The sequence below is a fragment of the Sceloporus occidentalis genome, unplaced genomic scaffold (genome assembly GCF_023333645.1).
Source record: "Sceloporus occidentalis isolate IW3139 unplaced genomic scaffold, rSceOcc1.0.p SCAF_3, whole genome shotgun sequence".
In the NCBI taxonomy this organism is placed as follows: Eukaryota; Metazoa; Chordata; class Lepidosauria; order Squamata; family Phrynosomatidae; genus Sceloporus; species Sceloporus occidentalis.
This window is the reverse complement of record NW_028316983.1, coordinates 73,818,986-73,843,796: the sequence shown is the minus strand read 5'-3', so window position 1 is coordinate 73,843,796 and position 24,811 is coordinate 73,818,986. Positions and strand designations below refer to the sequence as shown.

Sequence of the window (24,811 nt, the reverse complement as noted above, 5' to 3'; positions counted from 1 at the left end):
TCCCAGAATCCAAAAGCATTGAACCATGGCAGTTAAAGCAGTATGAAACTGGATTATTTCTGCAGTCTGGATGCAGCCAGATTCATACTAGTTAAAGTGATGTGTGTATTGCTTTATTTTTGCAGTGTGGATACACCCTACTTCTTCATTATCATACCTGCAAAACTAAGCCAGGTGCTCACTAAGGGACCCTAGGAAGGTCCAAGCACAACCTCCACATAAATGATGGTGGAACTAGTAAATTAATGAGTGAGGCACTCAGTCCTACATTATTTGTAATTAGAAACCATGGACAGTATTACACAGTAACCACAGAAGTTAAGCCTATAATGTGGGGTGCATCGAAATAGAGGGCACCTACTACTAGCGCTCAAAAGACAACATGAAGCTATTCTTCTACCAAATGTTTTTTTTTTCTTTCCAGAAAAAGTAATAATACTGGAGAAACATGGGAATGCCAGCAAATGTACACTGTTGATGTCTGTACCTCCCTCCCTTAAAATGTCTTGGATGAGGCAATGACGTTGCATACTAAAAGCTTCATCTGGAAGGAGCTGTGAAGTCACAGCACAATACATACATCACAAGAACATGTAGCAAAAAATAGACAAGTGCGAATTTATTAGATGTGACGGCATGTACAGGGGGTGTGTGTGTGTGTGTGTGTGTACATGCATACCTGCATTGCTTGGGTATTAGCCAAAAAAATATTACTGTGAATGACCACACACCTGAGCAGTGAATGATCCTTAAAACTGGGGCTTAGAGGTCGTATTCCGATTCTAAATGGACTTTCAAAATATAATATATGGGCCTAATGGCCTGTTGTCTAAAATAAAGGTACTGTTGTTGTTGTTGATCTATAATATACAAAAGCTGATCACATCTACTAGACTTTCTGAATATTAATTTGAGAGCATTTGCAGAATAATGCTATTTGCTGTAATGCAAATTTGTGCCATTTACAGAATAAACTATCTCTGTGAGCCGTCCTCCAACATGTACATGCTAGATTTCGAATGTTTAGGGAAGGGTCTGCAAGAAGACCTCTGCAACCTACCAGTTTAATATCAGTGTTGGAATAAAAGGCAATAGAACCAGGATTGTTTGTTTGTTTTTCTCAAATTTCACTTATAAAGCCAGATCCTATCCTGACAAGTCACACCATACACCCAAAAAAAAGAAGCCATATTATTTATATTTTGAGAAGTCATTGGCTGTAACTTTTAAACTCTAAAGCATCTTGCCAACAAGCTATACACACTGCTTTTGACAATACACAGCACACTGAGACAAACACACCATCTCACATAATCTGCCATATACAAGAGCATATGGTTGCTATAGTTATAGTTATTTATTAATAAGTAAAACCCCACCTTAGCATCACCATTAGTCAGAAATGACTTGAAGACCCACTACAAAATAACCTCCCTCCCCTGCATGAGATTTTACTCCTGAGACAACATAGTTCTGAAGGAGATGCATTGACACAAACTTCTAAACAGTGATCCAAGATCAGTCATACACCACATTATATGCACAGAGAATAACACAATGCTTCCCCAGAAGTCACTCTTGTTGGTGTAATCTCCATATTTATCATCACACTGGCCTGAATCCTACTGGTAGTCCCAACTACAGCAGACCCACTGAATCAATGGTTTAATGGTGAGTCAACACTTACATAAATCCCTCTCATTCAGTGGATTTACTCTAGCTGAGTATAACAATAGGATTCAGGCCATTGACTTTAACAGGATAACTCTGGAATAAATTACTATAATGAGTGTAAGAAAAGTATACCTACGACCATCATTGTTAGGATGGACAAAATTGATTTGCCATGTGGAGGACACAGGGAAACTGGAATTGACACACAGTTTGCCACAGTACCAAAAAAATAAAACCCTGGCATCCCATATTCCATATGCACTAACGTTATAGTTTATACTAAAGATACTGTATAGATAGATAGATAGATAGATAGATAGATAGATATAGTGTGGGTGTGTTTGCCTTTCTCCCTTCCAAATATCATGTGCATATGTATGTGTGCATGCACATACACACACACAATATCTTTGGATAGATAGATATACATGTGTGTGTTTTTGTGTTTTCTCCCATCCAAATACCATGTGTATATATATATATGTCTATACACATACACACTAGATAGATGATAGATACAAGATAGATAGATAGATAGATAGATAGATAGATAGATAGAGGAGGTGTCCTTCTCCCTTCCAAACATCAGTTCAGTTTATGCAGTGAGATTAATCCGGATTGTTGTAGGGCACTAAGACCAGGAACAAATTTAGCTTTCTCTCATTTATTGGCTACTTCTGTCTCTCTCTGATACTCAACCTGATATTTCACATCCCACAACTCTAATGCGTACATAGAGCTCTCCAGAAATCACTTGAATGACCTGGATGGAGTTTCCACACCACACGGAATTTAGCATGACTGCAAAGAGCCACTGGTAGGAATGTTCTGGGAGCTGGTTGCTCTGCAAGCTATGGCTTTGCAGATACCTGTTTAAATGTATAGGTGTACGATGTCCCTCAGATCAAGAGTATATGTGTCCCTTTTCTATATTGGGCACAGATCCAGGAGCAGCCTCTCTATCCCCTTCTGCACACCAGAGCTGCACCCTTCACACAAACAACCACAGTCCCAACACACACAAGCATCCCCAACCCCAAAAACCTAGGGAAGTATGTGGTCAAAAGAGAGGAAGCCACTTACTTTCCTATGCCTTAAGACTGAGGCATGTCAGCAAGCAAGTGCACAGACTTTCTTTGGCAGCATCTTCTGGGTGCTGTTTGGGAGGAAGGGATGGGGAAAAGAAGGTCCCCAGTCTTTTCGGTCTCTCTGCATGCTCTGAGGAGGCTTCCAGGTTTACTTCTGGGCAGGGAAAAGAGCTCCTGCATCCATCCCCATCACGGCACAAAAAGGGGGCAAGCTGGGCATCTCCAGCTGGAGGTATCCCACAACTATTCCTTCCCTCCTCTTGAGACCAAAATGCAAGGATGTCTCAAAAGGGTACCCAGTCCCCCCCTTTCCTTTCTCCTAGTAGGATGACCACGCAAGTGTCCTCTTGCAAAATAGAGGACGCTCCAGAAACAAGGGAGGGGCACTGCAAAATTTAACAACAAAATAATAATCAGGAATAAACTCTTCCGGAACATGTGCCGCATGGCCCGGAAAAAACACAAAAAATCTAATAATAATAATAATAATAATAATAATTTTATTATTTTGTACCCCGCCTCTCCTTCAGGATCGAGGCGGCTTACAATACACGATTAAAAAACAGTATAAAATACATCTTGCATGATAAAATACTCATTGCAACACTCTAATAAAATACCCGTAAAAAGAATAAAGAAAACAGACAGTCAACTCAAAACCTCAGCACACTCATAACAGCAATGTAAATCCATACTTCTGAGCACATGCTCAAAACAGAGGAGGACAGGAAAAGGTGGAAACGTAGGACACATCCGGGAAAAGGAGGACCACCAAGCCAGGTAAAATCCTTCTCTTCCTGGGAAGCCACGCGCCAGGAAAGGGTTAACAGAAGGGGGCGGAGTCTCACTGACTGACTCTGTCTCCGGTATGCCCCGCCCCTTTCCTCCTGCCCCCGCCCTCCTAAAGTGGGCGGAGCTTACTCCCGGGCCAAGAGGCGGTTGGCGACGGTTGGGGTCCAGGGGGCGGAGTCTCTGCCTGTCTGTCTCCGGTATACCCGCCCCTCTTTTCCCCCTCCTGGCCCCGCCCTCCCAAAGTGGGCGGAGCTTCCAGGCCAAGAGGCGGTTGGCGACGGTTGGGGCCCTCAGAGCCTCTTTAAAAATGAAGCGGAGCGGAGGAGGGTCGGGAGCCGCTGCTGGAGGGAGAAGGAGGAGCGTCGCTGGACCGGCTGCTCTGAGGGGATAGCAGGGCCACAGGCTGCCCTCCGAGGAGGGGAGAAGGCTGCTGCTGCTGCTGCTGGTGGTGGTTTTGTGGCCGCGTTTTCTTGCAAGGGGAGCCAGCCAGCCAGCCTGCCTCTCCAGAGAGTTCCCTCGTTCGAACCTAAAACTTTTCTCAACGAAACAGGAGAGACCCTTCTCAGAAGAAGCCCCTCCAGAGACACGCGCTTCGTCCCTTTCCTTCTTTGTGCCCCGCTCCCTCCCTCCCTCTCGCCCCTTCCCCGCTCCTCCTCTTCATCCTCACTCGGGAAAGAAAGAAAGACCTTCTCTTTCCTTCCCTTCCTCCGCCTCCTTTGGGTTTGGGACGAGCCGCCTTGGCTTCGCCCCTTTGCTCCCATTTCCACGAAGGAAGGAAGGAAGGCTTTAAGCTTAGAAGGAAATCGCTCTCAGCCCTTGATTCCTGTTTCCACAAAGGAAGGAAGACGGCTTTTCTTAAAAAAGCCAAACCTGAGAAAGGACCTCAACCCCGAGCCGAGGGGAGTGGCTTTCCTGGCTGGAGCTGTTCTGGAGAAAGTTTCTCCCCTTCCATTCACATCACACACACACACACGCCCCTTGCTTTAACCTAGACACTGCTTTTGGTGCGCTCTACGGACGCTTTCTTATTTCCTGGTGTGCCGGACTTTAGGAAGGAAGGAAGGAATAAGAAGAGAAGGCGACCCCGGCGACCGCCCATCCATCCGTCTGCCTGCCTGGCTGCCAGCCTGCCTTGTTTGTGGCCATGTACAACACGGTGTGGGACATGGACCGCGATGACGCGGACTGGAGGGAGGTGATGATGCCCTACTCCACCGAGTTGATCTTTTATATCGAGATGGACCCTCCAGGTAAGGCAGGACAGAACCCCCCTTGGGCTCCATCCACACTGGCAGCCCTGAAGAAGCTCGCCAAGGAAACCCTATTGATGCTCTGCCTTGGGGTCTGCAGGGGCGACCCCCTTATGACCGAAGGCCCTTTAAGCTTCTTCAGTTGAATCAAAGCAGCAAAAGTAAATCTGAGATCATCCTCATCCAGATGCAGCGCTGTTACTTCTTTTACACTTTAGCCACACCGTTCTTCTCTTAAACCTCCAGCAAAAGCTTACTAATCTTGCTGGATGCCTATCGAAGTCAGTGTTACTCAGCCATCCTGACAAAGGCCTCATACAGACAGGCCAAAATAAAGCTGCTTTGGGCCACTTTGGAGGTGTGCTATTTAAATGATGCATGCGTCTTAAGAGTCCAGAAGCCATGCCAAAGCCATGATCCAGTCCTAAGGACTGGAGCACAACTTGGGTGCAGTTTCCAGACTCTTAGGACACATACATCATTTAAAACAGCATACCTCCAAAGTGGCCCAAAGCAGCTTTATTTTGGACTGTCTGCATGGGGCCAAAGTTTCTTGTACTTCAGCTTTTTAAGCCTTTCTCTGAAGTTCAGCCCTGTCTTTGATGCATGCCATAAACTATTTGGTGCTTCTTTTTAGTCTAGTTTTCTGAGTACTTGAAGACTGCCATCCTGCTCCCTGTTAGGCTACAAAGCTGCATTTGATGACCGTTGAAGTCAGTACGATTTATAAAACTCTCTAATGCAGGAATGCTCAGTTTCTCAGTGTCTCCTATGTGTCAGTAACTTAATTGCCTATCATCTTGAATCTCTTGGATGGTTAAGGATAATTTGCAGTGTAAAATATGGTAGCCCAACTACAGTCAACTCTCTCCAGATCCATGGATTCAAGCATCCACAGCTTGAAAATATATATATTTTTAAATGTATACATTCCAAAAAAGCAAACCTTGATTTTGCCATTTAATATGGGGAAACCGTTTTACTATGGAATTATATTTAATGAGACTTGAGCATCCATAGGTTTCAGTATCCATGGGGGGGGGGGGGGGCTGGAAGCCTATCCCAGTGGATATCAAGGGCCCATTGTATTCCAAGTTAGGCTGAAACGCACTTGCTATAACCATTGAGATTTTTGCTTCCGTCTAGCTGATAAATCATCTTTGCTTCTGGTTAAATGTTCATCTCTTGGATACCAGTACAGTACCTCATTTTAATAAGCTGATGCATAATAGCTCAAACGAAATGCAAATATATCATAGCAGGCCAACAAAGCAAATGAATTCATCAGAAAAAAAATTGCTTTTATATCTGCAGTCTTAATGGGAAGAAGAGTGAAATACGATCAGGGCTGTATGCTCTTCGTGCGCCCAAGAAGAACAACAAAGTTCTGTACTTAAAATGAATTATTCAGATGCAGCAGACCTTCATGGTTCTGCTTTGCATAGCTGTGCATTCCCCAAATTAAGGCTTTTCAAGGATTTCTAATGTTTTAGAACTAGGCTAGCAGCAAGCCATTCCCAGTCTTAAACATTAGAAATCCTCAAAAAGCCTTCATTTGGGGAATGCACAGCTATGCAAAATTCTAGTTGTATTACTAGGGGCTGTGGCAAGTAGTAGTACTAGGAAGAAGAAGAAGAAGAAGAGAACGGACAAAGCAATAGAGCTCTGCTCAGCCTCATTGAGATTTTTTGATGCTTTTGTGGGACAGTTAGTTTTTCTCTCTCCACAACTGTGAGGAGGACTGGGAACTTGCTCTATTGTAAAAAAATGGACCAAGCTGACATTCTCTGCAGATTTCATCTTTGCTTAGTGATCCTGGGGATATTCAGAAGAACACAGAGTTGTTAATGTGTGGATACTGGTACTGTACTTTGAAATCTACCTGGATCTGTTGGCATGACTTTTCTAATTTGTACATTGGGCTCTTGGTATCTGCTGGGGATTTGCCCCAGGACCCCCGGGTACCAAAATCCATGGATGCTCAAATCCCATTAAATATATTGGCATAGTAAAATAATAATAATAATAGTAATAATAATAATAATCCTTATTTATTTATACCCCACCCTTGTCCCTTATATAAAATGGCAAAATCGAGTTTTGCATTTTGGAATTTTAAAATATATATTTTTAAGCAATGGATAGTTGAATCTGTGGATAAGGAGGGCTGACTGTATATTTCTTAGTCATTTAACTTTTATAAAATAGAATGCTAATACACTGCTTTTATTAGCATTTCTATTGTTAATGCTTTTTTCCAGATTTTTTTCTTTTATTTTATTTTAAACGAATTGAAGATTGTTTGATGGTATTTACAAGACTAACATCCATTATGGGGCACTCTTAAAACCTGCTTGTTCCATGGACTTCACTATGTCATGGAGTATTTACAAGGCTACAAAATGTTTTGTTCCATGCTTCCCTCTGAAAAGTTCAACACCAGAGTGTTTTGTGTAAGACTTTGCAGACAATCTGAACAAACCAGAAACATTATATTCTGTATTTGAAAAGTATTGGAGAAGATGGGTAGCTTAAATATCCTAAAGACACTAGATCCCCTCTGATCTTGGAAGTTATACAGGGTCAGGCCTGGTTAGTAGTTGGATGGGAGACCGCTAATGAACACCAGGTGCTGCAGGCGATGTTTCAGAGGAAGAAACTGGCAAAACCACCTTTGAATTTTTCTTGCCTAAGAAAATATGAAATTCATGGGGTTGCCATATGTTTACAGGCAACTTGAAGGCGTGCGCACACAAGAAAATGGCTTGCCAAGTGTAACCTAAGTTTTTAAATAGACTTTGTAAATTAGTACAGGCAAGTTCATTAAAGGTGAAGGAAAATCCATGATGCTTAAGTCTCATTATATATAATGCTGTAGTAAAATACTGTCCCGTATATAAAATGGCAAAATCAAGTTTTGTTTGTTGGAAATTTTAAAAAAAACAACTCAAGCTGTGGATAGTTGAATGCATGGAGGCAGAATTCGTGGATATGGCGGGCCGACTATACTTGTATATCCCAGGGAGTTAATCTGTATATATGAATACCATCTCCTACTCACAATGAGCTGCTAAAATAAATGGATTAAGATTGACCACTGGAGTGCTGCAAACAGAGTGCTCTATAGTTTTGTGATGCAGTTCACAGGTGTAAGTTCCTAATCTTTAGTTACTGAAATACCTTACAATATCAAAGAAGCAAGAAATCCACTCATTCCCCAGTGATGTATGTGGTTCTAAAAATAATGATGGTTAGGCTATAAAGAAATTGAATGATGTCCTTAGTATGCTAGTTTAAAGTCAGACACCTAGCCAATATTTAAACTGTTAAATATGCATAATTAGTGTGTTGCAATAAATCTAAATGAGAGAACTGGAAGATAGTAGTGCTCAGTTAGATAATGACTGAAAATTGTCTTTAAGAACCTTACCAATGAGTTCTTATACCCTAAGAACATAGCAAGATCGCTGCTGGTGCAGACCAAATCCTTATTTAGTCCACTATTCTGTTCACACAGAGGCCAGCCAGATGCCTATGGGAAGCCCACAGGCATAACAGGAGTGCACTAGTACTCTCCTGATCATGTTCCCTAGCAACTGGTGTTCAGAGGCACACTGCCTCTAATTCTGGAGGTAATATATAGCCATCATGGCTGATAACCCAGTATTTATTCTTCAAATTTATAAGCCACCATGCATTCACAAGCAATACCAGGACAGTGTATATAGCATTATAAAAGGCCAAATACAACAAATTGCAAAATGAAGAGGCCCTTCCTCTACACTACTATATTAATAGGAATATATGGCATAATTTCTTTGTAAACGTCCTGTATGAAATTAGTTTTGGGAATGCACATAGAAACAAAGACAACTGTTTTATACAGAATCTGTGCATTGGTCATCCTGCCCATTCTGACTGGCTTCAGGGTTTCAAGCTGAGATCTTTCCTAGCCAAACCTGGAAATGCAAGGATTGAACCTGGAGCCTTTTAATGTGGAGAACATGTAGTCTGTGACTGACCTTCAGTCTTTCCCCTTCAGACACTGAGTTACATCCTTTATGTATGAGAGACAGAAGACAATGAAATTGTCAAGAACATTTCATCTTATTTTGGTAGCATTTAATAAAAGATTACTGGCACAGTGCGCTGTTGATGTGGTTTGTGGCTGTTAAATTAGTTTGGTGCATCATCTCCAGGGGCTGTGAAGTACAGTTGTGGACTATCCAATAGCTTGTAGTTAGGAACCTTCGCGATGTATTGCCTGGTATATATGAGAATGTATAAACAGCAGAGTCTATTCACAGTTTTTATATAATGTTTATCCTAACTTTACAACACTTGACAAGCTGTATAACTCTGAAACCTTTTCAGTAATGGACAGAATTTAATAATGGACAGAATTTTCAGCAGTTCTATTGAAGAAGATGGTGTTCTAACCTTCCCAATCAAAACGTTATGTAACAGGTTGTGTTGCTTTAGTTATGCAGGCTGCGTCTCCCTTATCTGAAATGTTTTTTGGATTTTTTGCATATATATAATGAGATACTTTGGAGATGGGATCCAAGTGTAAACATAAAATTCATTTATGTTTTGTATACACTTTATAAACCTATCCTGAAGGTAATTTCATACGTAATATTTTAATTTATTTTGTGCCTGAAATGAAATTTGTGTACACTGAACCATCAGAAAGCAAAGATGTCACTGTCTCAGCCATTTGTTGTTGTTAACTGCCTTCGTGTCACTCTTGACCCATGGCGACCCTATCAATGATACATCTCCAGGCCCCCCAGTCCTCTACTGCTCTGCCCAGCTCCTGCAGCCATACATGTGGACAATTTTGGAGTATTTCAGAATTCTGGATAAAGGGATACACAACTTGTATAGCCTTTGTAGTAAGTTTAACTTTGAGCAATAGTGTAAGCTTATAAGCAGATTTCTTGTACTAATTACAGTGAGCCTTTGGTATCTACAGGGTTTTGGTTCCAAGGCCACCTATGGATACCAAAATCCATGGATGCTCAAATCCCATTAAGTACAGTGACATAATAAAATGGTGTGCCTTATATAGAATGGTAAAATCAAGATTTGCATTTTAAATTTTTAAAAAATATTTTGAAGCTGTGGTGGTTGAATCTGTGGATTAAAAAATCCATGGATATGGAGGGCTGGCTGTATTTTTTGTTTGTTTGTTTAAACTCTCTGTAAAGATGCAGTAAAAACTAATTCTATTTTGTTTGTTTACAGATAGAAGCATCTTATTTCACATTACGTTTGCATTTTTCAATTATTAACTAAAATAATTTTTTTCTAAGTTGAGAATGTGGCTGGATTTACAGAAACTCAAATAGGCTTATTAAATGGATGGATACCATCCGTGTTTATATTTGTTTAAAAAATTGTCACGGTGGCTTGTGGAGTTCTTTTTCTTTTAAAATTTGATTTTGCCTCACAATTAAAAAGCAGTGAATCAGTCAAAGCTAATTTAGACTCTGAATGCCTTCCTACACAACATCCTGGGCTAGTAAGGCTGTACTGAAACATATAGCGACAAATTCTTTACTGCACCCTGGCCCAAGTTGCTAAGTCAGATAAATTCACTTAATCCCTTATTCTATAGTAGAAAACAGAGAATTCAGAATCTGGGAAAGATAGTTAATGTAAGATGTTTAAAATATGCTTCTGCACTAAAACTGTATGCCCTATAAGCCTTAGACTCCCAGTGGAAGTTAAAGATAAAATGCTTTTTAACTTGAATTGCTGTATAACAAATGATGTGTAAATCAATTGTATTATATTGAACTAGACATTGCAATGGATCCTACTAAAGGGTGTCAACTTAGCAACAGTTGCTTTTTGACTGTCCAATGAATTATAGAACTTATCAGTATTTTCTTGAACTTGTGTTCATGACTGCCATACATAGTTCGGGGGGGGGGACCCCAATATGTTTTGCTGTGTAAAGCCTGCTTTGGGGTGTAATAATTTTATGACATCAAAAACCCTTTTGTGTAGGAAACCTTAACTCAAAATGTGAAAATTAGATGGACACAAACTGGGAAGCCATACCTGACAAAATGTCTAGTAATATAAAAAATAAATGTAGAATTTTGTTGTCTTGTTTGTAGTTTTTATACTTTCTGTATTTCAGTTTAAGAAAAGCTTTATCCTACTCTAAATTATCCCTAAGTGTCTCCTGCTAGGCTAGAAGCAAAAGTAAGTTCTGCCTGACATGTGTCTCATGTGGGAGAAGCTGAGGAGTGGGTTCTTAAAATGAATACTTGCTATATGTCTAGAGTTGCAAGGTACCAAAAAGTCCCATTACAATCTCTGGTTTGTTGATGGAGGATGCATCAAACCAAGACCGCTAAAAGATAATGCAGTTCCCTTTATAATGCAGTTGTCCATCTAGAGGTGGATTCTTAGTAGTCAATTGGCACAGCTCTTCTTTCCTAGTTCTGCTTCTTTCCTAGTTTTGTCACCATGGTGCCTAACTCTGTTCACCTCACACCTTTTGGAGCCACGATATACTTGAAATAAAAATGTCCAGGAAACTTCAAAAAGCAGTTATCTGCAGGCTTGAAGCACAGTAACCTTCACCATTTTAGCCTGTGGTCCCAGGAGCAATGCAAATAGTAACAATGAGGTATCTAGCTAATAGGATTTGCTTAGATGTCCTATGACGATCCCCAGCAGTTCCATGGGGTAGTACACATTTTCTTTGTTTGGCCTCTGAGCTATAGATTCTTCAACTTACTTATTCATTTATGGCCTTAGCCATAATAAGTTGACAAATACAGCAAATAACTTGCTAAAGCAGGTGTATCCCATTCCATTTTTTTCATTCAGCTAGGAAAATAGGTATGTAGAGAAAACGTTCGAGCATCATTATTTTGTTTTACATCTTATTAATTTAACAGAAAAGTGTGTGCATGCACACAACACATGATGCAGGGCTTCCGGATGGGCAAATCAGCTATCTTTACAGCCAATGGCTTTTTCCTACCCCCCTTTTATTGGTCAGTTTTCCTACAGATCAAGTGTTCTTCAAAGGACTAAATGTAAAGAAATACTCATGGATGCTTATGTAAGCAAACAGCACTTAAGTAACTACAAGGGTAGAAAAATTATTGAATTATTGTGTGGATAGATAGCCTTCATGCACAAATTTAGATGGCAGACCTGAAGGCAGAACATAAAGTGAATGCTTTTTTTTCTAATAAGGCATGTTAGGTGAAAGAGCATCCACTTTGGGCCATTAGGGGCTAGAGGACTGACATAAGAAAGCAGGAATAGGAAGGTCATAGTAAAATATCGGGAAATCACCTCAGATGTGCACTAGATAAATTTCTTTCATTTTCAGGAGCCTGTTCAATTTATTTGGGTTGAACAAAGAATCCCTGGTCATATGGGTTGTGATTCTAGATTGTACGCACTGTAAGTATAATTGCAGGCTTTCTGCTTCTCCTGAGATGGAGCTCTTTGAATTGTTCTACATTTTCCCCTTTAAATCAAGAAATGCTTCTAGCAGGATCATCTTGTTTGATGTCTTTTATCTGCTTCTTTCAAACTATAATATGAGGATACTTGATACACTCATAGGGCTATAGCATGAGAGGGATTTTCTTGTATGTGGCTGATATAGTATGGCTCCTTTTGGGTGCATCTCTGGCTCCTATATAGGTAATGTTCTGAGCAGCAACCCCACCCTCCCCACCTCGTACAAATGCTGATGCCTTTCAATGCGTAGAAAACCTGTGGTATTCCAAATGTTGGGCATTAACTCCATTAGTCAGCATGGCCATCATCTGGCAGACGAGCTGTTGTTGAGCAACGTGAGGATGTCTCCACATTCCTTGTCCCTACTTTATAAGTATTCTCAAATGCCATACAGAATAGTCCTACGTGTGGTGCCTGATGCTGTGTATAGAATGCCAATTGATCATTTAAAATAGTACTTTTATATTTACATTACTAGTGCTTCTCAAGTTGTGTGATGTGGCAGGCCAGCAATTTTGTTTTCTAATGTGCTAGGACTAGTACTGTACTGTATTTTTGCTATATTGCTTATTTGCATTGTTTCCTGGTAACTTGCTGTCAACTGGCAGCTGATGGCTTGCGGACCACCAGCAGTCCACAGACTACCACTTTAAGTAGCACTGATTTAGAGGATATTCATTTGGACCTCAGTATCCGTGGGGGATCCGTTCCAGATGCCCCCACCCCCCATAGATACAAAAAATGCAGGACCTCAAGTCTCGTTCTCCCTAATGGCAGCATCACATGTGCACACCCACTAACGCTGCCGCATACATGTGCAGCCATTGAGGACAACAGCACTTGCCATCTGCAGATGCTCAGATCCATGGATGGCAAGCCCATGGATATGGAGGTCCAACTGTATGACTTATCTGAAAGTAGGCGAAGCATGTTCTATATCCATTCATATATGGATGATACAGACTTTGTTTGGCATTGCTTCTGTAGTGTACTGAGGAAAAAGTATATTTCATAGTCTTAGCTGTAGACTTAAAATATGTGAATAAAATTTGCAATGAATGATGAATTTATTCCTTAAATAAACTGAATAATGTAGACTACTATAGAATGCTGAAGGAAATACACTGCCTTTAGATCACAAAAGCTGATGCAGATTTATGAAGACATGTTGTGATCAGCCCCAGATCTTGTCAGTCCTGTATATTGGGATTTGAGAGGGTATTGTGGAGACTTTCTTCACATTTCACTACTGTCTCTCTGTTGCAACTGAAATTAAAGGAAATGGGGCAAATTAGTAAAGCATTAAATCACTTCTCCATATGGTCAAACATCACAGCCCATTTGATCTCATGTGTGTCTGTCTGTGTGCCTTCAACTCCCTATCAGGCAATTCTATGAAGTTTCATGGGGTTTTCTTAGACAAGGCATACTCCTGAAATACAACAGAACCTGGTATTCATTGGTGGCCTCACATCCAAGTACTAACCTTGGATGACCCTCCTTAGTTTCCAAAATCAGAGGGGATCTGGTGCTCTTAAGATATTTATAGGTGCTGCCTTGGTCCCATAATCAGTTAAATGGCAAATATTGCAAGCACTTTGCTTCTTCATTCAGCATAAAATGTTAAATTGAGAATCCTACAGTAGCTCTGGGATATCTATGGATGTATGAAAAAACTGAGCATTGAAGTTAATCTACTATCTACTATGAACTGAAAAATATTCTACTAAACACTTTTCTATTTTTATGCAGTTCACCTTCTGTTTCTATAGATTCAACTATTCACAGCTGGAAAATATTTCTTTAAAAAAGATATAAATTCCAGATAGCAAATCTTAACTTTGCCATTTTTCTAAAAGTGACATTATTTGACTATGTCATTACAGTCTCATCTCCTTTTTTACGAGGGATCCATACTGTATTCCCTCACGAAAACAGAGTTTTCTTTAACATAGGAGCGTGGCTGCAGGAGCACATGTGCCATGGGCACGTGCCCCATTATTTCTTCCTCCATTCCTTCGCACATAAGTGAGGGACATGGATTCCAAAACTGCGAGAACGGACGGAGGGCTGTATATTTAATGATACTTGAGCATCCATAGATTTCGGGATCCATGGAGGGTCGTAGAACCAACCCCAGTGGATACAAGTACCCACTGTACATGCATGCATACGTTCAGTAGCTTCCATTTGCCGTAGAACATCAGAAGGTTAAACGTGTTAAATGGTCTTGTACTTTTCAGAAAAAAGAGGCAAGGGCCCAAGTTCTGGCTCATTCTGTTGTAAAATATCTCCTTGATAGTTGGGGATTTCTCTGTATATATAAACATTTTATTGGCACAAAGTATTCAAATTGTACTCAACTGACCACATCATTTTTCTAGGGTTTCACATAATGATAATAAAACTAGGCTGATAGATGTAGTGTGAGAAGAAAAGCTACTTTCTTTTACATGGAACAGTAAGCATCACCTGAAGAAATTTTGGAGATAATATAGATCTGAATAATTGAAAATCGTTTTGGGAAATTGTTTTTAATAGCAAGCATAAGTAAAAATTAAATCAGTTTCTGCAAATTTCTCTCTAGCTAAAGAATGTAAATTTGCAAAGCTGAAAAATCTGTTACGGTACACACAAATTGTGTCAACTAAAAATTTCTAGTTTCATATAACTGATCACCTTCTCCATTAGAAAGCAGGAGTCCTTCAAGTATAGTGCACACTGTAGGGCTTCTCCTTTTGCTAATATTGGAGGAACATTCTGCTAGGAGAAATACTGTATTTTGTCTGTGATTTTTGTACCAGTCTTGCACTGAATACAAGGAGGAACTAAAGGTCACTACATGCGTGTCAAAGAAAAAGCACACTATTTGTTAAAATGTTGGGTACAATGGGGTAGAGGATATATTTTCCAGGAGCATTTTACAACAGAGAGGCAAGTATTCACTTGCCTTCATGGCTCAGGCAAGTAGCTGTTGCCTTCTCTCGGTTAACCCTTTAAAGCTGGAAGATGCACCCATAATAGTGCTATGGCACTCTGTCTGCACATTGAGAAAAAGAATGCTGCAGTGCTGTTGTTCTCTGCCTATGCCAGTTTGGAGGGGGCAGCAGAGTGGACAGAAGACACAGTATGCATAGCATTCTTTGCAGTCTATTAATATCGTAGCACTCTTTGCAGTCTGTGACCCTGTACTTCTGGTGGCCAGGTACTGCAGAAAGAAAGGAAGCCTGTCTGGAAAGTGTGTGACAGTACCATTGGAGATGCTTTGCTTAGCCATAGAAGGTTGAGAGATCAAGCTGTAGCAGTTCTGTCGCACTGTGCCATCTCTCCAGAAATTGCGGTGCGTGTATATATATTGCAAAAAAACTAAACAATTAAAAGGTAGAACATATGCAGAAAAAGGTGGTGGTTTTTGTTAGTGATTTTGAGAAATGATTGGAAAAAAAGATTCTAGGTAACGAGTGGAACTGTTGACAGAGTTCTCTTGGGAGGACCTCTTTCAGTGGAAGACGTATTATGTTTCTTTGGCCTTATTATGCTCTTGCGCAGCAACTTTTGATGCTAACTCTACATATGTATACAGAGCTGTCAGCTTTTTAAGAGTACTAGAATGTGTGTTTTTCCCCCCAAAGGGGTAGCCATTTTAGTCTTTTGCACTAAAACAACAGAGGTCTCAAACTGTACCACATTTATTGCGAACCAGTGTGGTGTAGTGGTTTGAGTGTTGGACATTTCAGTGGGAGAACTAGGATTCAATTCCCTGCTTGGCCATAGAAACCTACTGGGTGATCTTGGGCTCTCTCAGCCTCACAGGAAGGCAAGGACAAACCCCCTCTTGAACAAATTTTGCCAAGCAACTACTGTGATACATTCACCTTACAGTTGCCATGAGTCAGAAATAACTTGAAGGTTCCACATTTATTACAGAAGGCATAATTTACCATTATTATAATGCATTTATTTTAGTGCATGCCTTTATGACTGATAAATTTCAATACAGTACTTACCAAAGTTGCACATGTGAATAGATGCTGTGAACACTTAATTGGTGGGACTGAAGAATGTACATCTGTCTCAGATATATCATGTATTGTTTTCAGAAAAAAATCCTCTTCAATACTGCTTTTTTTATATCAGCCAGATTTTGTTTGGAAAATGTGGGCCTAAATACTGTAAAGACACCAGATCCCATTTGGTCTTGGAAGCTAAGCATGGTCAGCCCTGGTTAGTACCTGGATGGGAGGCCACCCACAAATACCAGATGCTGTACACGTCAGAGGAAGGAAATGGCAAACTGCCTCTCAGTACACCTTGCCTAAGAAAACCCGATGAAATTCATGAGGTTGCCATAAGATGACAGGTGATTTGGAGACATACAAAGACATGTATGCTACAGAAGCTGGAGTAGTCCTTTTTGCTGTATGGTGAACTCTCTCATGCTGCCCTCTGCCTTGCTCCTCCTTATGGCCCAGTAGCTGTGTACACACACACACACACACACACACACACACACACACGAAGGTAATTTTTCAGATACAGTCATCCCTTCCTTTACACAGGGGATCTGTTCTGGACACACACACCCCACGTAAGGGAAAAAACATGTATGATCAAGCCCCATTCAAGTGAATGGGACTTGTGCCCACGGCGGCATGTGGCACGCACCATTGCCTTTCCCCGCTCCTTCCAGCACAGCTTCTAGCATATGCTGGAAGCCGCGTAAGGCACCCCCGCTTATGACACGGGTGCACTGTATTCACTCACTGCTGCAGTATTAACATTATTGTTTTGCTGTTCATTTTAATAGTTTGTTACTTTATTATATTCATTGGATATTATGAGTATCCAGGATAGAAGAGAGTTCAGTAATTTTGTTGTTGTTAGCTGCCCTTGAGTCGGTTCCGACTCATGGCAATCCTGTGGATGAGACATCTTCAAGAATGCGTATCCTGCCCTGCCCAGATCCTGCACGCCCTTGCCCACAACCCTCCTGATTGAGTCTATCCATCTGGTTTGTGGTCTTCCTCTCTTTCTTCTACCCTCTACCTTTCCTAGCATTATTATTCTTTCTAGTGATCTGTGCCTTCTCATTATGTGGCCAAAGTACAATGGTCTCAACTTGATCATCTTTGCTTCCAATGATAATCCTGGTCTGATCTGTTTAAGAATTTAGTGTCCTTAAAAAAAAAAAGAAATCCCTTTAAATAAAACACTTGAACCCCAGCACTGAATGGCTTTGTAACTGCCAAAAGGTAAGTAATCAGCAGTCTGTATATTTGACTTTTCTTATAAATGGGAAGAACTGGTTGCTCCTGAGTTTCTTTCTCTGAGAAAGATCACAGATATTGGGGGAGGGCAGGGGAAGCTATGTGAAATCAACAGCAGGCTTGCCACCTAAGCTACAGTATGTATATTGGTGTGCAACCTACACACCAAACTATATATTATGTAGATCTACTATTGGATCGCCTAATGTGGTATTTTTAAATTAAATGCTATCATGGAAGGACCTCAATCTGAATACAGCAGTGATGTTCAGGCAGAATGGAGTGAACTACAGTATTCTGCATGCCTTTTTACCTAACTAAATAGCCCATTTCCTTCTCCAGCAAGCACTGGAGGGGGCATTATATAAAAACCTCTAACATGCCATGTAGTTTGCCTCTAAAATGCTTGTGAAGTCTACTTTAAGCTAAAGATACAGATCTCTTATCTAGCATCCAAATTACTTCTTCCCTTGGAGACAAACAGGCAGCAGAGACTAATTAGTATTATTCTAGGTACTCTGGTATCTCTTCTACCTCATTCTCCAAGGACTTTCTGCTTTACATAAAAACAAATTACAACATTGTTCAGTGGAGATGAAGAGTAGATTCTAATTGATACCTAAAGTATATTCTGATTGTCATGGCTGTTCTTTAAAAAAAAACACGGTTTAGTCTAATGGCTCTTGAGGTCATTTTCTGCCACAAAATATACAGCAGGAACTAATGTAATATCAACATTCTTCATTTTGCTCTCTCCAGTGCTTATCAGATTTGTTTCCTGAGGGCACTTCCTGCAAAAGAATGGGGTAATAGTCTTGACCAATAAGGACTGAGCTGAATCATCCCCTTCAAATATGCTGTTCAGTCACAAAGAGCAATGGAGAGAAGATGGCATTGTTTCAGAAGAGTAGGGACAGCTAAGCTAAAGGATAGCTGTGCTCACAACTAAGTTGTGCCTCCCTGCTGGAAAGTGAGATCTGATAATTGGTGTCCAGTCTGTCAGTTGTGCGCCTCTGATCTCTTTGTATTTCAGCTTAATACTTATGCAAGTTCTTTCATTCTTCCTCATGATGTGTCTGTGAAATCTCTGGCTTCCAGAGTTTTAAACTTTTCCCCTCAAACATTTACTTAAAGTTTAGAATTCACTCACTCATTTATGCTGAACAGCATAAAGAGTAGAGGGGTCTTAGTGTTCAAACACTTTTCTTTATGGCGGGGGGGGGGGGGAGGAGCCATGGCACTGAAAGGTGCTTAAACTAGCAGCTGCCAAGTCAGCTTTGATGCCAAAACATATGCATACTTACCTGAGAATGAGATTTATTGACTATAGTAGAACTCATTTCTCTATACAGTATATGCATATTATTGATCTATAAGTGTTTCTTCACCCCTCCTCCATCCATCCATCCACCCTAATCCAGCAGAAAGACTGGCATGTAATGTGTTGTTTATCTGGGCCCCACTGACATGACTGCTTCTTTTTAAAAAATACATATCCTCATCCAGGCCACTGACTAGAAATGAATTAGAGCTGCTAACCTTTAAACCTCTGGATGCAGTTCATAACACACATAAAACAAGGAAATCTGTTGAATTCAACAGAGTCTCATGGTATCTTAAAGATAAATTTATTATATTTACATGCTTTTTGTGGGCTACAGTCAGTTTCATTAGATGAACAAAAGACTATGCCATGCTAAATTTGTTCGTCTTTAGGGTTCCATCAGATGCTAGTAACAGACTAAAATGACTATCCCTCTAGAAAATATTAAATCAGATATGTCAAGGGGGGCAACTATAAGAAGAATAATTGGGATGATTTTTGTCCTGTTCCTATGAATAAATATGGTTGTAAGGGATTTTTTTTCTTCAAAAGCACTGCAATGCTTTTAAAATTTTGTTCTTTACTTTATTAAAAAAAAAAATCTCACTTAGTAATTGTCTCCTCCTGAATCCTAGTAAAATAACCCATAATAGCTTGATAGGTCACTTTACTGTGCTTAATTCTTATTCTTGACATTAAACAGGCATGTCTGTGAAAATGTCATCAGGTGTATATAGTGTTTCGGTTTTGCTGCGTGTCTTCAGGGGTGAGATTAGCTTGAAATCTAGTGGAGAAATACATACTGCAGACATGTCTTTGATAATAGTCTTTCTAGCTGATTTGTGTTCAGAGTCTTGGTTTTGGATTCAGGGTAAAAGAGGAGTTACTTAGAAATGTCTACAGTTGCCATCCTGAAATCGAAGTAGATTCTTCTTTAATGGCAGATTACGTTAGTATTTATATGTATTTATCTTGACATAACTTGATTTTAAGCTTGCACCATCTCTTTTCATTCCATATTACCCTTTCAGTATTGAAAGACCTCACTTCAAATGTTAATGCTGAACTAAAGTAATTATTAAAGGAAATGGTCACATTTGAATTGTCCAGATAGAATATACTAACAGTGGTAGACCTTGTTTAGAGTTAGTACCACTATTTGGGCCCTGTGAGAATAATCTCCGAGTCTTGCTGTTACTATTTCTCCGTGGCAGCAGTAGTTTTTTAGACTGTGTATAGTTTGATGACAGTTGGTTGAGACAGTTATGTGCAGCTGCTTATGACCATTTTGGTTTATTGTTCATTTGTTTAACCCTATACACACACACAAGTGTGTGTGTGTGTGTGTGAGTGAGAGAGAAATATTATGCTCAGAACAGTGCCCATGGGAAGAGTGCTCATAATAAGCACATTCACTTTTTTGAGTATTTATATTTGAGAGTTTATTGTACATAATGGTGTTTGGCTCTGGTCTCTAAAATCCCTGCTGTGATTATTTTGTACACCACGAGCCTCTCATATACCACAGTGTGCAGTTTGAGGCACTTTTGTATATAAGTGCCCCAAAATGCACACAACTAATAAAATTGAAATACGACAAGATCAAATTTATGTGCCTGGGAGTTTTCCAGCACCATTCTAATGTGTAGCTCTGGTTGAGTTTCTCAAAATAAGAGATGAGAATTATACAAACCTATATAAACAATTGAAACAGAAGCAGGCTGGATTGTTGCAGGAAGTTTTTCCTACATATATTCTAAATAATACTATGTTAAGTGGGATCAGCTTTAGATACAGTATAACCAAGCCCTTTAGCTATAGCTAAGGAGCTTCAGATAAATTTGTTTTTATTTATAGGGGCTTGCTGTGATAATTTTTAAGAATCTCTGCCTCCCAAATTGCAAAGATAGTGGATACTGGGAAAACCTGGCCAAACAATAGCTTTCACTATCTTGTTAAGGAGCACGTGAGTACATTTGTTTCCTTATATTGTGTTTGTTTGTTTTTAAGGCATAAAGCTGAAATCCTGTACACAATTTCTAACAGCAAAGCCCATTAAACACAGAAGGGCTTATGTCTGAATATACAATATATAATACTAAACTGTAAATGTCTGCAAGAAAAGGTCTGGAATTTGCAAATATTTGCACACAGAAAAGGGAAATGATTTGGAAAAGCTGAGCAGCTATGCTAAAACTACCTGCTAGAAACTCCACAGATACAGTCTATGTGCTGACGTCACCAACGTATGATCTCAACTACTGCGCTGTCATTGGCTGAAATGCTGTTTTCTTTCAGAGTTCAGTTTCCCAAATCCCAATCAGAGTCAGCTGAACTCTCAATGCAGCAGGTTGGTTGGTGATGCTGGTTTAGGAGAGAGAGTAGGGTTACTAATACGCAGGCTTTCAAGAAACCATTCCAGTGTGAGAGATGATGTTTATCTTTGCCTTTGTGAGAAATTGTCTAACTTAGCAGTGCATACCAGCTAGCTATTGAAGTCTGGATCCAATGGTGCTTATGCACCGATACAGAAGAAGAAATGTTCCATTTAATCACACGCTTCTTGATCCTAGAAAGAAAAGACATGGCTTTTGGGGCTTTACTAGTACTAACTACTGGTTTGTAACTATTAACTATAAACTTTTTTAAAACATTGAGTGAACAAATAAAACCTGAGATTTTGAATTTGTTTAAGAATGATTTTGGCACCAATACAATTCTTGTTTATACAAGGGTGGGTAGCTTTTCTGGCAATGAAGATCATATTGAAAATATTTAATGCACCACGTTTAAACAACTGTGCAGAAGTAAAGGCTAAAAAAGATATGGTTAAAAAGCTGGTATTACTAGGATTCTGTAAAGAGCATAGAATCATATTCTCTCAGGATGAGAAACTCTGAAGGGTGAAAGTTGCCTATCCATTTAGTGTTACCTAATTTATATTTTCATCTTTGTATTGCATTAAATTGGAAATCCACATTTTGTGTAGTAGCCTGTCACGTACAAACAATGCTGAGATTACTAATTCCTTTGTTCTCTTGATACAGTAATATGTTGGACCATATATTAAATTAAATTTGGAAGCTTATTCTGTAGGACATGTGATGGTGATTATTCTTTCAGTATTTTTGTTGCTGCTCCATCAGTCCTGTTTTAATATCGTCATTTGTACAATTGTGTAACTTACTGCTATGCTGACACTGTTAGTACACTGTTAGTGTTGGTAGTGAGTGCATTATCGCTGCATGCAAGAGACCAAAGAGACTTGTTAATTCAGCAAATTAAATACTTCAGCTGTAGAGCTTTATGGGATGACGGATCTAAATCATTTTAACATCTGCAGTTTGCTTCAAACAGATCCTAATTGACCATAGAACCTGTCAGGTTACATTAGTTGTATAAATCATATCAAAGGGTACATGTGCCTTATAAACTTAAGAACCTAGTGCCCAGTCTTGAGGCTCTTTCATGTGACTACTCCATCTTTCCATGAATAGTACCATTGACTTTAAGGGAGTCTTTCAATGTAGCAAAGTAATAAGTTATTTTCCTTGTCAGAAACTAATCTACAACTAATTCCTACCTAGAGCACGTTGTACTGTTTTTTTCCAACAGGATGTATTCCTTAAATTAGGATTTTTCATCCCAAAGTAGTGTTTTTTCCCTTGTGATCCCACATCTTTTGAGTAGAAACTATTCAAGAGAAATTAGTGTATGTGTGTGTGAAAAGAAACGTAATTTTTCAGTGAGTTAGCCAACGTTTCTCTGATTTTTTATATTTAATCTTTTTTCTTCTCCCACCTAGAATCTGAATATTACATTACATCCCACCAATAGGAATAAAAGCTTCTCTTCTGAAAGGCCCACCAGTGTTCTCTATTATCTTTGTTTTGTCTATGACAGTTAAACAGAGTTTTTAGAGAGGGATTTTAAACAGGAAAGAAAATGCCTTCAACTTCCAGATTGCAAAGGCCTCTACACCAGCCCTTCCATCCCATCCTTATCTCCCTCCCTTACATCAGTACAGTAGGGAAAAATTAGAGGATAGTAATAAACCCCTCTTCAGTGCTCAAAAGGAGAACTGGTAGACAACCCATCTCCTACCTGCATCTGGAACCAGGGAGCAAAAGAGCCAGCACTTCAAAACCAGAGGGAGCAATTTGACTTGAAGAATGTTTGGACAAGACATATGCTCCTGTTACATCCTTTTTGATACTCCATTTGTTATGGGGAGCAATAAAAAGGAATTAATAGGGGTATGGATTTGCAACCATGCACTTACATGGAATTGGTCAGAATGAATGTTAAGGAAGTCTGCACATATAGAGCAGTGGTTTTCACCAAGCCCGCCTATACTTCATGACTGAATTTCTGTGTGCTCCAAAACCAGACCTCTAGTAGTTAATATAAAGTTTTGAACCTGAATGTTTATTTTTGAATCTTAAGTATCTTTATCAAAATAAGAGCATAAAACATAGTAAACCAAAGACATATGGACCCTATGTATTTCCTATTACCAGTAAAAGTAAAAGGTGATTATTAGAGGAGCTAGCTACCTGTGAAAGACGTAGGCGGAGATTCAATTTTATATGTATTGTTTAATGTTATTTGTATAGTGGTACTGCGGTAGATTGCCATGAGCTTTGGAGTTGCATATCATCTGTAAACTGTTCATACTACTTTGGTCATCATTTCTCTAAGTAATAATTTTGAATCTGTTGGAAGCTACAGTCAGATGGCTGTAGACTAGCAAGCAAAAACTGGTTCCAAATAAGCTAAAAGCAATATTTATAGCAGTGATGGCGAACCTTTTAGAGGCTGAGTGCCCAAACTGCAACCCAGAACCCACTTCTTTATTACAAAGTGCCATATCCCTCTGACTTTCTAGTAACAAACTCGCAAACTCTGAGCTGGGGCGACGGCACATGTGCCCACAGAGAGGGCTCTGAGTGTCACCTCTGTCACATGTGCCATAGGTTCGCCATCACTGATTTAGGGGGAGGCCTGATGCTTTACAAATATGCAATGTATATTTGTAAAGCAATCCATAGTATACTTGTAGTTACATAGAAACAGATACAAAGCCTGAGTGCTGACCTGGATCTGTACGATTCTTGTAAAAACATGTGGCAAGAATAGTTTTTTGGGGGGTTTTCGGGCTATGTGGCTATGTTCTAGAACAGTTTATTCTTGACATTTCGCCAGCATCTGTGACTGGCATCTTCAGAGAATGCTGATCTGGAAGAATGTTTCCCTCAGTCACATCTGTTATCTAAACCTTCCCAACCTCAGGGATTAACTACCATAGTGTGCTCTGTATGAGGTTGCTAAGGACTAGTCTAGGTCACCATATACACTGCTAGTTTGAGGTGATATCAAATAGAAGAGTACTAACAGATTCTTAATTTGCACTGGCTGCCAGTTATGTTCTGGGCCTATTTAATGTGCTGTTTGATGTTTAAACATATATAAATGTATATACAGTTGTCCCTTCTTATCCACGGATTTTTTATACACAGATTCAAGCATCCACGGCTTGAAAATATTTTTAAAAAGTATAAATTTCCCATTTTATGTAAGGGACACCATTTTGCTATGCCATTGTATTTAACGGGACTTGAGCATACATGGATTTTGTTATTCACAGGGTTTCCTGGAACCAAACCCCAGTGGATAACAAGGGTCCACTGTATCATACTTCAAACACCTTATTGTTGTTCTTGTGTGCCTTTGAATTGCTTCTGACTTATGGTGGTCTTAAGGTGAAACTATGATGGGGATTTTTTGGGGGGAGGGCAAGTTTCTTCAAAGACTGTTTGCAATTGCCATCCTTTAAGGGTGAGAGAGTGTGACTTGCCCAAGGTCACCTAGTGGATTTGCATGGCCAAACTGCGATTCAAACACTAAGCATTT

At 39.8% G+C, this 24,811-nt stretch overlaps 1 protein-coding gene across 3 annotated transcripts in view; it reads left to right on the top strand.

Annotated features, from left to right (window-relative positions):
- LOC149316226 (phosphatidylinositol 3-kinase regulatory subunit gamma) overlaps window positions 1-24,811 on the top strand; it is a 348,381-nt gene that overhangs the window by 292,884 nt on the left and 30,686 nt on the right. The window contains exons 1-2 of one of the 3 annotated variants that reach the window (XM_089515058.1): window positions 4,719-4,804; window positions 20,756-20,864. The exons of 1 other annotated variant lie outside the window; for it this stretch is intronic. Coding sequence is in view for 1 of the 2 variants with exons in the window: in XM_089515056.1 (XP_089371182.1) it covers window positions 4,699-4,804 (106 nt within the window). In the remaining variant the exon portion in view is untranslated. Of the gene's footprint in view, window positions 1-3,932; window positions 4,805-20,755; window positions 20,865-24,811 lie in introns of those variants that run through there. One more of the 3 variants, XM_089515056.1, reaches the window with a different exon arrangement.